This window comes from Zonotrichia leucophrys, chromosome 9 (genome assembly GCF_028769735.1).
Source record: "Zonotrichia leucophrys gambelii isolate GWCS_2022_RI chromosome 9, RI_Zleu_2.0, whole genome shotgun sequence".
In the NCBI taxonomy this organism is placed as follows: Eukaryota; Metazoa; Chordata; class Aves; order Passeriformes; family Passerellidae; genus Zonotrichia; species Zonotrichia leucophrys.
In genome coordinates, this window is record NC_088179.1 from 13,170,283 (window position 1) to 13,183,323 (window position 13,041).

Sequence of the window (13,041 nt, forward strand, 5' to 3'; positions counted from 1 at the left end):
TTTTTGTTACCATTCATGTATACATTTATTAAGCCAAAGGAGTTTGATCATGTCACAGTATGTTACTAGAGCACATGAAATCTTTTCTTTTCAACTTCACTAACAATTGTCATTAATTACTTTTTATTTTTGCCTTTCAAGCTTAAAAAAATTTCCTCTTTCTGAATTCCTCATGAAAGGCTCTTTTTTTTTTTCCTTTTCTTTTCTAAAAGTACAAAACAAATATTTCTCAGATATGTAAACAACCATCATGGAAATGAGACTGCTCCTAAAGTTAACATTATTGTTATGGATGTTGTGATAGATCTATGTCATGTGGCAAGTATTTCAGCTCAGTGACTCCTTCAGTGGAAGTTATGATTGTTATCATCACCTGTGCTGCAGTACTGGAGGCCTGGTCAGGGTTAAGGCCCTTCTGTGCAAGCTGCTGTACAAATACTTGGCTGTAACTGAGGTCCCTGAAGAGAAGGGCATTCACTGCTGTGACTGTAACCCTCTCTGCTCCATCTGCTCCACAACTGAGCTCAAGGGAAGCTCCTCTCCAAGCTAACTCTGGAGTTCATGTTCAGATACTGTGAAGAGAAGGGAAATGTCACTGCAGGCCAATCCTGACACCTGCAGTCCTGTGCGTAAAGCTGCTCACAGTTATGGGAATGCTCATATGAGTAAGGAACTCCTCTGGTGAAAGTCTGCAAGGTTGAGTCCCTGGGTTGTTGAACTCCTTTGCAAAACAGCATGCAAGAAAAGCAGACTGGTTCCTTTTCTCTAGGGTTTCATCAGTGTAATTCTAAGAAAGAAAGGGATGGGGTCAGTTGCTCAGTTTCAGCACCTCGAGCATTTTGAGTTCTGATCCCCAAGTTAAAGAAGTCTCTGCTCTGCCTTGGGCTACTGTGACCAGGCCTGGAAAAGTCAGTTGGACATTCTTTGTCATGAGGAAGCAGTGGTTTGCCATTAGAGCATGGAGGGATTCTGTTTTATGGTGTGGAGGCTGCATCCTAGGCAGGAACTGTGAAGATTGTGTTTGGCCATCAGCAGAAATTATTCTGAAAAAGCTTCAGAGCAATTGCAGTTTAAATAATGATTACAGCTTCATATTTGAGGTGAAAAAAGAAAGGATTACATGAAATAAATAGCAAAAAAAAAATCATCGTCCCTGCACAAACATAACATATTCCTGCCTATGAAACATCCCTTGCAAATTACTGCCTTTTAGGTTATGTCAGATATTTAAATGAACCCTTTAGAGCTAAAATACAGTACTCTGAAATGAGGTTAGAAAAATTTAAAAAGGACTAATGGGAAGTGTGTACAAAGCTCTCTTTCAAACAGATTTCCCACCTGGATAGCTTATGAGCGTGAGGCCTCAGTAGACGTAGAGCCGGTCTGAGATGGCGGCGGGCATGTGGGTCATGATCTGCATGCGCAGCCACCAGTAGTAATCCATGGGGTGGTAGCGGGTGTAGGGGGTCGTGGAGGTGAGCGCGTGCGCCACGCTCTCGATGACGGGCGACGTGTCCCTGGAGCCACTGTTGCAGTACGACTCCATCTTGCTGACCTGCTCGTCGAAGTACTTGCGGCCGTAGTCCTTGCGCACGATCTCGGGCAGCTCGTCCCACATCTTGTCGGCGATGGCCTTGATGCGCTCGGGGCTGTACAGGTTGGTGCCCGCGATGAAGTTGCCGGGCTCCACGATGCTCACCATGACGCCCTGCGGCTGCATCTCGTAGCGCAGGCAGTCGGAGAAGGCCTCCACGCCGAACTTGGTGATGCAGTAGGGAGAGCGGGCGGGGCTGCCCATCCGCCCCATCATGCTGCTGATGTTCACCACGCGACCTGGGCAGAGCACACTGAGCTGTGGTACCTGGCCTGGAGCAGGTACCTGGCACACACCACCCAACCCATTCCTGAACATGCACCCACCCACCTGCTCACTGCCCACTGCCAGGCAGACCTGCTCATGGCTCCACCTCAGCAGTGCTGCCCTAGGCAATGGCCTTCAGGTTTGTGCTCCTGACAGAGCCTGCTCAGGGGGAAACAGGATTGCTCAGCACTGTGGCAGACATCTTTTATGAAAAATCCTTTCCTTAGGACTTTTCATCCTGAGAAGCTGAGAGGCCTCAGGAACAAAGTGTAAACACTGATTATCTGCTGCTGTGGAATGCAACAGGTGGATCTATGATTGGCCCATGTTGGATGTTTCTAATTAGTGACCAATCACAGCCCAGCTGGCTCGGACAGAGAGTCCAAGACAGAGCCTTTGTTATCATTCTTTTCTATTCTATTCTTAGCTAGCCTTCTGATGAAATCCTTTCTTCTGTTCTTTTAGTATAGTTTTAATGTAATATATATCATAAAATAATAAATCAGCCTTCTGAAACATGGAGTCAAATCCTTGTCTCTTCCCTCCACCTGAGATCCCTGTGAACACTGTCACACAGCAGCAATTAGGACTGAGCCCTGACAAGTAAAAGCAGGAACAAGGAAAGGCTCTGGCACCAAAGCTGAGCTCGTTTGTTTGCAAATCAAAGGGCAGTGGTGGCTCAGAGTGTCTGCTTCTCAAAATGGAATAGATTGTTCCTGTACCACCAATGGGCAGAGCAGCTTAAGTCCACTGCACTCTTCCATGTGACAACTGGGTTATGGCTCCAGGAACAGAGGCCTTTCTCCCTGCCAGAAGCCATCCACTTTGGCCAGGGAAAATGCTGGTAAGAGGCCGTGGATGCTGTAGTATAGAGATTGGAGTTCTCTGCACTTTCTACCCGGGCTCCTTACTAAGTTGTGTTAGAAAGAGAAATTTTGGCCTCAGAAGTGGATAACCTTCCATGGTGGAAGAAGGGCTGCCCAGGCCACATCCAGCCCATGTCTGCACAGGGCAATATTGTAAATGTCTGTGGATGCCTCAAGAGTGAAAAATACTCTCATTAATCAGGCAGTAGGCCCTAGCACAGGAAAGCTTTTGCCCCTTTACGCTGAGACCCATGCAAGCTCCAGGTCTGCATGTCATTGCTGTACAACCCCCTCTTTTCCTACATCACAGGCTCCTAGAGTAACAGTGCAAAGTAACAACTTCCCTGCAAGAAGCGTTTTGCACTGCTGCTGCCCACCCTGCCACAGCTGATTTTTATATAGCAGGGAGAAATGCTCCTGGCACTGTAATTGATTGTGAGCTGCAGTTTCTGAACAGGTAAAAGAAGATCTAGTGGATTAGATCTTGTGTGGGATGTTGCAGGAGAAGGAAGCACATAGGGGAAAGAGAAAGAACAGGTTTTCAGGCCTGCTGCCTTGCTGTGCAACTTGGAGAGGTGCGGCAATCCGTGTGTCTCCTGGGGACCACACTGTATCTCTGAGGGCAGGAAGGTAGAGAGAAGTGCCACAGACCTTCTGGCCTCTAACACAGCAAGATGTGGCAGGATGTGGGGCCTGCAACAGGGAGAGCCAGTCAGGAACTCTGCCACTCACCCTTAGACCTCCGGATGAGCGGGAGGAAAGCCTTGGTGGTTCGCACAGTGCCCCACAGGTTCACTTCAGCCACCTCCATGTAGGTGTCCATGCTGGTGAATTCAACTTCCCCAAATGTGGAGATCCCAGCATTGTTGACCAGCCCCCAGAGCCCTACAAGACAAAATCAAGCACCATTACTTGTGCTAATAGGTTATTGAACCACACAACAGAGCTTTTCATTATGACTTGTGATGGTCAAGAAGAGAGTCCAGAGCAAACTTCAGTCTCCTGGGAAAACAGAACCACTGTGGAGATCTGCCTGTTCCACCCACACTGCAGCCAAAAAGTGCTGTCAATGAGGCTTCCCAGGAAGTTCTGAGCCAGCAGAGAGCTTCAGCCTTGTCTTAGCTGTTCTCCTTGCCACTCTTTTTTTATCCACCACAAATTTTTAAAAGAAGCAAAATATATAATGCAAATAATAAGAATAGAAATGACCTTGTAATAAACAAAAGACTAATTCTTTCAAAGTAAAAACCCTTCTGTCACCATAAGAACTAGAGTGTCTGCAGTGCTGGGAAGGAGGGTGTAGGCATGGGTAAGCATGCATACCATGGCCTCTCCCTTTTATTCTGCTGCAACCAAAAAGGCAACAACTGAAGCTACCTACTCATTTGGCAATAAAATGAAAGATTTGAAAGGAATTTAAAATAAAATTAACTCATATAATACTCTAATTGTATAGGAAACATGCTGAGAAAGGTCTGAGAAAGGCTTCTGTCCATCGTTTAGAAAAACTCACTTTTATCTGTTGACTGACTGTGTTCAGATCTGTGTTATCAGAAGAAGCCCAGGAAAGGCAACTTCATCCTGGCCTGTGCTTGAGAATGCAGAGCTAGAAAACTTAATTTATATAGAAGATCCATATGTAAAAATTAAATATAAAGAAAATCAAAAGAAATCCCAAACCAAAACATTACTGGTTGTTTTGCTTAAAACAACCCTCTGTTGAATGTGGATATCCTTTAGGAGGAAAATGTACTTTAAAGGGTGGAAAGGTTTCAGAAATGTATGAGCAAAGGCAATTTTCACAGTACTGGTGCAAAATTTGCTGCTCACCTCAGGAGAATGAAGTAGGCAGGCTAAGAAAATCAGTACAGCTACCCCCTGAACTCTAAATGGTAGTATCTACAATAGCATTAATGATACCCAGCTGGTTTCATGGGAAATTCTTTGGAAAACCTCTCAATTTCCTTTGCCTTTTGAAAGAGTGGGGGACCCATTTCCATTTGTAATTCCCAATCTTTGGGCACGGGGCAGGTTTTACAACAGAAAGGGAGTCACAATGAACTTCAGTTCACAGGAACAAAGTACTAATCCCAGAGCCTTGAACACCACTCTGGTTTCTGCCAGTGTCCCTACAGGAGCTAGTGGAGAACAAAGCAGTTTTCTTTGTAGATGCTGTGTGAAGTAGGAAGCTCCTTTCTGACATGGTACAATATTCAAACAGGCCATTTGCTCTGCCCTGCTTCTCCTCAAAGATTTGTGTCTTTCAATCACATGCTCAGCTTTTGAAATACACCCTGACAATGCTCTCAGAGCCCAGCCAAGGAAGCTCCTGTCCCTCTGCAGCCCCCGAGCCCATTGCCCACACCCACCTTTCTCTGGGTCCTCGAGGCTGCCCTGCACATGCTCCACTGCCCGGTCCATTTCTTTGCTGTCACAGACATTGAGCTGCACAGTTCTCATCCGATCACTCTTCATGGCATCCAGCTCCTTGGAGCCACCCTCTCCCTTGTCCTAGAGGGGAAGAAAGAGCTGGTTTCAATCTGGCTAAAGAGCTGTGCAGAATATCAAATGCCTACCAACTATCAAACCAAGCAAAAGAGTGCACAGGGCAGTCACAGAATATTCAGGACAGTCCTGCAGCACTAGGAAGAAGGGAAGCAGACAGGACTGCAGAACACCATTCCTCAAGCATCTCCATCTGACCATGAGTCCTGTACCAAGTTAGCTGGTACAAACTGCTTTAACTTCCAAGAAAGCAGCCAGAGGTGCAGCAAGGCACCCAGCAAGCATCCCCTGCTCAGTACAAGCTCCTGCACTTTTATTCTGCAGTAAGGACATGGCATTCCTAAGAACTGTGCATGCCCTGAGGACACAGTCTGCTCCTGATGTGCAGGTGTGCTGTGAAAACAAACCCATGGAAGTGACACTGAAATTTCAGAGTCATTTTCTCTATGTCAGGGCTAGGTCCAATATATCCAAGCCAAAGATTATGTTCCTTATTTCTACCTCCACTTTTATCTAGCATCTAAAAACATCAAGCTTTTTCTGCTGCTAAAATCAGCACCGGCAATAATCATACTCTGATCAGAATTCTGCTTATGGTTTTGCTAGAGAAGCCTGTAGCACAGTGAAAAATCAGCTGGGGTTGTTTTTGTTGTACAAAAAAGTATAATGGCCTGAAGACACATGGGAGGCCACTCAGCTAACTAAAGAGCTTTCCAGTGTTTTTTGATGACAACTGCTGTTACCATTCCTGGCACGGCCACACAGAGTTTGGAATATGGTGTGTGAGTTCAGCTAAAGAAGCAATATTTAATTACAGAGTGATACTGCAAAGCTTTCTGCTGATTTTTCTGTGAGGAAGTAAATATTGATCAAAGTCTAAAAGACTTCTGGCATACTGCTGCATGTCAGCTTATGCTGAATTTGTCAGAGGCCAAGATTTTCCATGAACATGCATTCAGTAGAAAAAGTACTGAAGACAACAAAAGAGAAGGGAGGTTTCAGTAACTGTTATGTATGTCCACTGGAAATTGTGGCTTTTTAGCAGCTCAGACAGAAGAAATGAAACACATAAGTAACTTTGCAATTCTGAAGTTTTTGACTTCAGTCAACATAGAGGCAGGCTATTACTCTAAACAGTGTTTTTTAAGTTTGCAGTGTTTTTATATTCTCTAATGTTGATCTTCAGTTACAAAAGCTGAGTAGAAACATCTATCAAAAAAGTACTTAGCTACCCTCTGTCTGGAGCCTTTTCAAAAGGCAGCAGTTTGTACCAAGTGTCCTGTTCTGCTGTGACGCCTGTAGAGGGAGCCCAGGTTAACAAATAAATCTTTGATTCAGCTCTGGGACACAAGACAGAGCTATAAAGACAGACACCTATTTTGAAAAATGCACCAGAAACAAACTACTAATTTAAGCAAAAACTTAGTAATAATGCAAAAAAATAATAGTAGAAAGTCGAAAAACATTAAAGAACACCTGGCAAATTTTCTTTAAACAGTACCACTATTCAAGATATGTTTATAGTGATGAGTGAGCTAAAAGATTAGATCAAACTAGCTGACCCACCCCAGGATATCCTGAGGGGTAAGTTTGTTTCTGTTAGGAAATGGCCGTGCAGCTAAAAAAAGTGCAGTGCTTCATAAGGAGAGAGAGACTGAAAGTCTCTCCTGCTCTCCATGACCATCAATGCTTTGCCACACCAGGATCTCCTTCAGAGCATATCAAGGCTGTGTCACTGAGCTGTTTGTGGCCTGATTCTTCTGTCATTTGCACTACTGGGACTCCATCACACACCCAACCATTTCAGGAGACCCCCAATACACATCATGGCATGGCTGTGCTCATGAACATAGAAAAATTTGCTCAGAACACATGCTACAAAATCACTGGTGGTTTGGTGTATTTCAAAATTAATCAAAATAAGCCCTGCATAAATATATACAGAGTGAGAGCAGGGCCAAAGGTCCAGACCACAGCCTGACACCAAACTTTGCTTATGGTTAAGCCTATAAAATTAGATTTGGGATTCCAGCTCTTCAGACATAGAACAGGCCACAATGTTGTGACATAAATAAGAACCTCCCTAGAAACCATTCAGTCCTGGTTCTGCTCTGTGAAATTCAAACACCTGTGTCTTTCCCTGTACCAACCACCCTCCCTCTCCTTGGCAGAAAGCTGTGCAGAGTGGAGAGGGAAGACTGGAGCTGCTATGTGTCACTGCACATGCCACAGGTGAAGAACAGTTTTTGTTTCCCTACCTTTTGCAGGCAGCCAGCATAAATAATGAAACCTTTGTCATGCAGGTGCTTGGCCAAGTCAAATCCAAATCCTGAGTCACAGCCTGTTATAAGCACAGCTCTGCTGCCAATCTGCAAAACAAACCAGAACAAAATGCACTGCAATTGAGTATTTGATATCAGTGATTTGCAGCACACAGAGTAGGTCACATCCTTGGCCAGGAGCAGTGTGTTCCAGGGATGTTCTCTACACTCTCTGCCTCCTGAACACAGGAATGACATTTTCATACTGAGTTCACTCCAGTGAGGCAGGATCACTGCCCTCCCAAGATGGAGGAGTTCAGCACCTCTGGCAAGCAGGCTTCCAAGGCAAACAGACCAAGCAAACCACCATGCTCTGGCAGTTCACATCCATCCTGAAATCTGAAAATACACCAGACAGTTCCCAAGACATTCTCTCTTTATCAGGAACTGCTCCTATACGTTCAAAGCAGGCAGGAGTGCACTCTTGTGTGCATATAGCCCATAGGCCATAGAGAAGACAGTTTGACTGAAGAAAAGAAATAGTTTAATCTTTCTGACTGCTCACTTACCTTTCTCTCTCCAGCATCTAAGCCTTCTAGAGCTGGGTTCTAAGAGCTAAGATTCAAGTGGGGTTAATATATGAAATTAGGATCAGTAAGTCATCACTCTTTTTGTCTGGTTGGGCTTTTTCAGTCTTCTTATTTTTCCAACTTACAATTTAAATGGAAGTATACCTCCTTCCCTCTCCAAATTCCTTGTTCTAACCCAAAGACAGGCAGCAGTTAAATAACAAGCAGTTAAATAACAAGCTAAAATGGTGCATCAGACAGCCCAACAGCAACAATTGCACATCCAAGGTGCTGCTGTGGGTGTGATTACATAATAATTGCCTGCAATTCACTCCGACTCATCTCTTTTAACAAGCTATAAATTTGGCTTTCCCCAGCATACCCAAGGACTGATCAGGGTGGAAGCTGGGTGGAAGCAGCAAAGGCTTCTCACACTGGAAGCCCAGCAGTGATGCAAGGATCACATCTGAGTTCCTCTGAAACTCTGTTCCAGAGTTATAGAGCAAGTTGTGCATGCTCTAGCACTGCTTCAGTGCTGAGTTCTGTAACACAAGACAGACAAGATGACAAAACATCATCCCTTTTGCCTGGCACTGCTCCTGGCAAGTCAGTATCTTCAAGGAGAGGGCTGCTAAAAAGGGCCACTCTCTTGATGAAGTGGTGAGGACACACTGATTTATTTACATGTCTTTCAACAACTACTCTCCAGAAAGAGTGCTTTATTAAGAATTTGTCATGCAGATTCCCTCCACTGTAAGGTGGAACATTAAATCTGCTGAGTGAGTTCCAAAAATAGAAAAAACCCACTTGTATGATTGTTTATTTCCATGCTTAGCAGCACATACCGTGCTACGTCAATGGAAGCTCGGTGCAAGGAAAGAATGTGGAGCATGCTCAAGAGGTCCAGCTTGCAGTCTCTCTGGCAAACTGGAAAGATGAGTTTGGTCACCAGGCTTCAGGGTTTTAAACCCCCTGCTCAGCAGAACCAGTTCCTGGAAGCCACAGTCACACTCACCTGATCGACTTCATTTGCATAAGAGCGGCTGCCACATGGGGACAACAGAGGGAGGGAAAATCTCTGCATGGGCCTGTTAAAAAACCCAAACCAACAGAACAGTCAGATGTGGAATATCTTATCCATAGCCTGCTGCAGCAACACACACATGAAAAGGAATGCAGTGCTGCCTACATGCATGATGTAGATTGTCATTTGGAAAGACAGAATCTAGTCTATACTTCTCCTTACTGTGAGCCTGTGTGTTTCCTACAGTATGACACATTTGTTTCTCCAAAGACCTTGATGCTATTTCCAGCTGCAGAAGCTGTCTGGGTATTACAAAGTATTCTAAAATAGCTCCTGGTCTGGAGGCACAGAGCTGCTTTCACCCACAAAACAGGCAGTGCAGTGTTTGCATTTTCAAAAGCAACAACATCCTCACTTAAGATGTGCACAAAGCTGAGGTATGGGAAGTTATTCATTTGTCTGATGAAGGTATTCTGCTGTGGCTTTGTCTCTGACACCCAGCCTGAGGCTGAATTTGTTTGGATTTGTCTCACTCCTTTTACACACAGCTCCATCCTTATTTCACTCTGGATGACACTTCTTCCCCTGCAGTGTCTACCCATTAAAGACACTTAGATTTTACATCCCCTTTTTAAGCTAAGAAACACTGTCTTTGAGCAATACCTGCCATGCAGATCTGAAGCTCCTCCTCATAGTATGTGTGACTCCCAGAAGACAAAACATATTCACAAACACAAACCAGAGCAAAGCAACAATGCCTTCCAGGGAATGAGATTCCATTTAGAAAAGCTATGTCACCCAGTAGCATCACTCTGTCTAAAGTCTTGCCATCATTCATCAAAACTGGGCCTGAACAACAAATCAGAGTGACCCCAAGCTCTGTCCTTGTCAGTCACCTCACTGGACTTTATCAGCTTTTTCATGTTTGTTTTGGGCACTGACATTGCCCTCCAGGAGCTTTTGGTCTTCCCTTGGACTTGCTGTGTCTCATCTACCCTCTGGCTCCTCCAACAGCATCTCTCCTTCCCAGAGCTTATCTTCCAGGCTGCTTTTCAGTTTCTAAGTAAATTTGCATAATCATTCACAATTATCTCCACCTCAGACATCACAGGCTCTTGCAGGGTGACCAGTGCTACACTGCACAGCAGCTTGCAGATGCTCTGGCTGCTGAGCCACATCTCAGGAAATCAAGGGATCTGTGAAGGCAGAAGCTTTGAACCAGATGGGAAGGGAGATGACACATTCAGGCAATGGTGTTCACTCACACCCTCCTGAAACAGTTAAGCTGTTTTTCTAACTTAAGAGTGTCACAAGCCAAATCAGCTCTTGAAATAGCTATAGCAAACTTAATTGCTGCAAAGGTCACTCCCCAGGCAGTGTGTTAACATCACTGACCTGCAATCCTGGATTGAAACTTTTACCTCAACAGTAAGATTTTTGCTGTGTCTAAAAGTGCCCAGAAATGTTCATAACATTTCTGTTATGAAATGAATGAACTTGGGTTTTATTTTTCAGCGCCACATTGGACCCTGTTATTTCACTGCAGAGCACTGATTTGCTGCACTCAATTGACAATAATCTGTAGAGAATACCTACCAGACATTCTGCCTATCTGGACCTGAAGGCAATGGCAAAAGAAGAAGAGATGCTGGCTGCTGCTGAGCAGGAAAGTCATCAGCAGGAACAGCCAGGAAGTGATGTGAGCCCCCACATGGTACACTAATGTACCATAAGCCATTTTTGTCATTCTGCACCACTGAATTCTAGAGACCACAACAGAGACTTTCATAATGCACAGATGGTCCTCAAATTGAATTTGTGCTTGTAATCATGAACTGCCTTTTGCTCAGTTCCACCAAAAAAAAGGAGCCATCAGCTTGAAGAGTCAAGTACAAAAATACTGCTTCAGTACATTAAGACCCTGGTATAGTGGCAGCACTGCCTTTCAATGAACAGCTGGATTTCCATTGCAGGTTTAGCAACTTGTGGGGATTTGCAAATGCAACACAGGTTTACCCTGAGTACAAGACACACAAAGCACAAATACACAGTAAGCAAAACAGAAGACGGAAGAAAAAAAACAAGAATATGCTGAAAATTCTTTCCTCAAGTTAATAAAACATTAATTTGTATTTTTAAGGCCACAGCAGATTCCTGCAGGTGAACTGTGGTATATGTGGAGCAAACAGGAGATAAAAGACCCATGTCTGTTTGCACAGGAAATCTCTTAACAGCCTAGCTATCTCCACCACCCAGTTAGCAGAGCCACCCTTGACCGTGATGCTGCTGGACACCTCTATCAGCAGCAGTAGAGCAACACTGGAGGTGGCAGCTCTTGTTTAACAGGCCATGAGCCCCTTCTAAATGGCTAATGTACAATTAGAAGTACCACACTGCTGTTTGGGAGCCCTGCTCTAAAAACAAAGCCAGGGAAAGCACTCAACTTGCTCTGAATTTGGACTAATAGGTTCCAATCATACAGCAATATAAATGTTGGGTTTTTTTCAGAGCTAGAAATTAGAATTAGATAGGCAATTTTCTGTTCATTTGCAGAAAATAACCAGCTTAATTACTCAGGCCACCTCCATTTCTCAGTAAAACCCTCCCTGTCAACTTTCTCATTTCGTGGGATTTGCCACCTCTTTAATCACAGGAAGTCACAGAAATATATGACTGTTTCTTGCACTGAAGCAAGGCCTACTTGCTGATATTCCAAAAAAACCTCTTGATGGATACTGAATTAATGTTCTTTTTAACTGCAATGTAAAAAAAAAAACAAACCAACATGTTTCCAACCCCTCCTTACATACAGAGTCCACTTCTGCTGTGCTCAGCTCAGTGACTGAGCCCTGGCACAGGTTGTCCAGGCAGGTTCTGGAGTACTCATCTGTGGAGATACCCAAAAGCCACCTGGACACAGCTCTGGGCAAGCAGCTCAGAGAGGCCCTGCTTCAGCAGGGTGGCTGGACCACATGACCTTCAGAAGTCCCTTCCAACCTCAACCACCTTGTGACTCTGCAAATAAACTGTCCCACTGAAGTCAAGTGAGTCTTTGACATGTGCTTTACTCAAGATGTCACTCTTTTTTCTTTTCCACCAAGTTACTTACCTGAAGCCATTCCCTGGGTCCTTGAAATTCAGGGCTTTCACAGAGAAGTTCAAGAGAGGGCGGGACAGCTTGGTGGCCAACATGTTTTCAACTAGCACACTTTACCAAAAGCAAAACTATTCTTCCTTAGCTCTGCAACACAAGATAGCACCTCTGTTTTAGTTGCTCAATTATTTTGTAAGACATGCTGACTCCATGTATTTCAACAGGAAAATACAGTCCAAAGGAACTCATCTTCTCCCTTGCAGTCCCTCACACAGAGATAAACAGCTCAACCTTCAGCCACCCAAGATGCTTTTAAATAAGGAAAAGCATTCTAAGTAAACTACCAAGCAAGGAGGCATTTAAAGAAAATGTCAATTTCTCTTCTTTAATGCATCTTTAACTGTTTTCTCTGAAACAGGTAAAAATGAAGGTACTCATATGGAATATATTATTTCAAATGAGCTATATGAAATAACTTTGAACAAAAACATAACTTCACGTGACAGGTGATGTTATGACTGTCACATGTTATGTGCTGTGCTTCCAAAACAATCCTTTGCTTTATAGGTAGTACAGCCACACAGTTAAAAATACATTTTTTGGTAATTAGGTAGCTGGTGATGCTGGACTAAGCACAGGGAACCACCAATAAACTCAATACCGAGTGAAAACATCTCAAGAACGAGACTTTGGTATGGAAAATCAACTTAAATCATATTTATCTTGGATAAAAGTAACCCAAGGCACAAAAAACGTCTCCCAGTCCCTTTTATTGAAGTGAGAGACGGTATCTAGTTGTTAGGGGTGGTTTGCATCTCTGCCGAAGGCTGGGCCGCCACCGCGGCAGCTTCGGGGCCTGCT

At 44.2% G+C, this 13,041-nt stretch overlaps 1 protein-coding gene across 2 annotated transcripts in view; it reads right to left on the reverse strand.

The window, feature by feature from the left end:
* The window catches only part of BDH1 (3-hydroxybutyrate dehydrogenase 1), a 13,636-nt gene continuing 595 nt past the window's right edge, over positions 1-13,041 (reverse strand). For both annotated transcript variants that reach the window (XM_064720802.1, XM_064720803.1), the window contains exons 2-7: positions 12,196-12,327; positions 9,078-9,150; positions 7,491-7,601; positions 5,097-5,238; positions 3,460-3,612; positions 1-1,833 (exon numbers count right to left, since the gene is read on the reverse strand). In XM_064720802.1, coding sequence (XP_064576872.1) covers positions 1,364-1,833; positions 3,460-3,612; positions 5,097-5,238; positions 7,491-7,601; positions 9,078-9,150; positions 12,196-12,278 — 1,032 coding nt within the window. In that variant the 5' untranslated portion in view covers positions 12,279-12,327 and the 3' untranslated portion in view covers positions 1-1,363. The remainder of the gene's footprint in view (positions 1,834-3,459; positions 3,613-5,096; positions 5,239-7,490; positions 7,602-9,077; positions 9,151-12,195; positions 12,328-13,041) is intronic.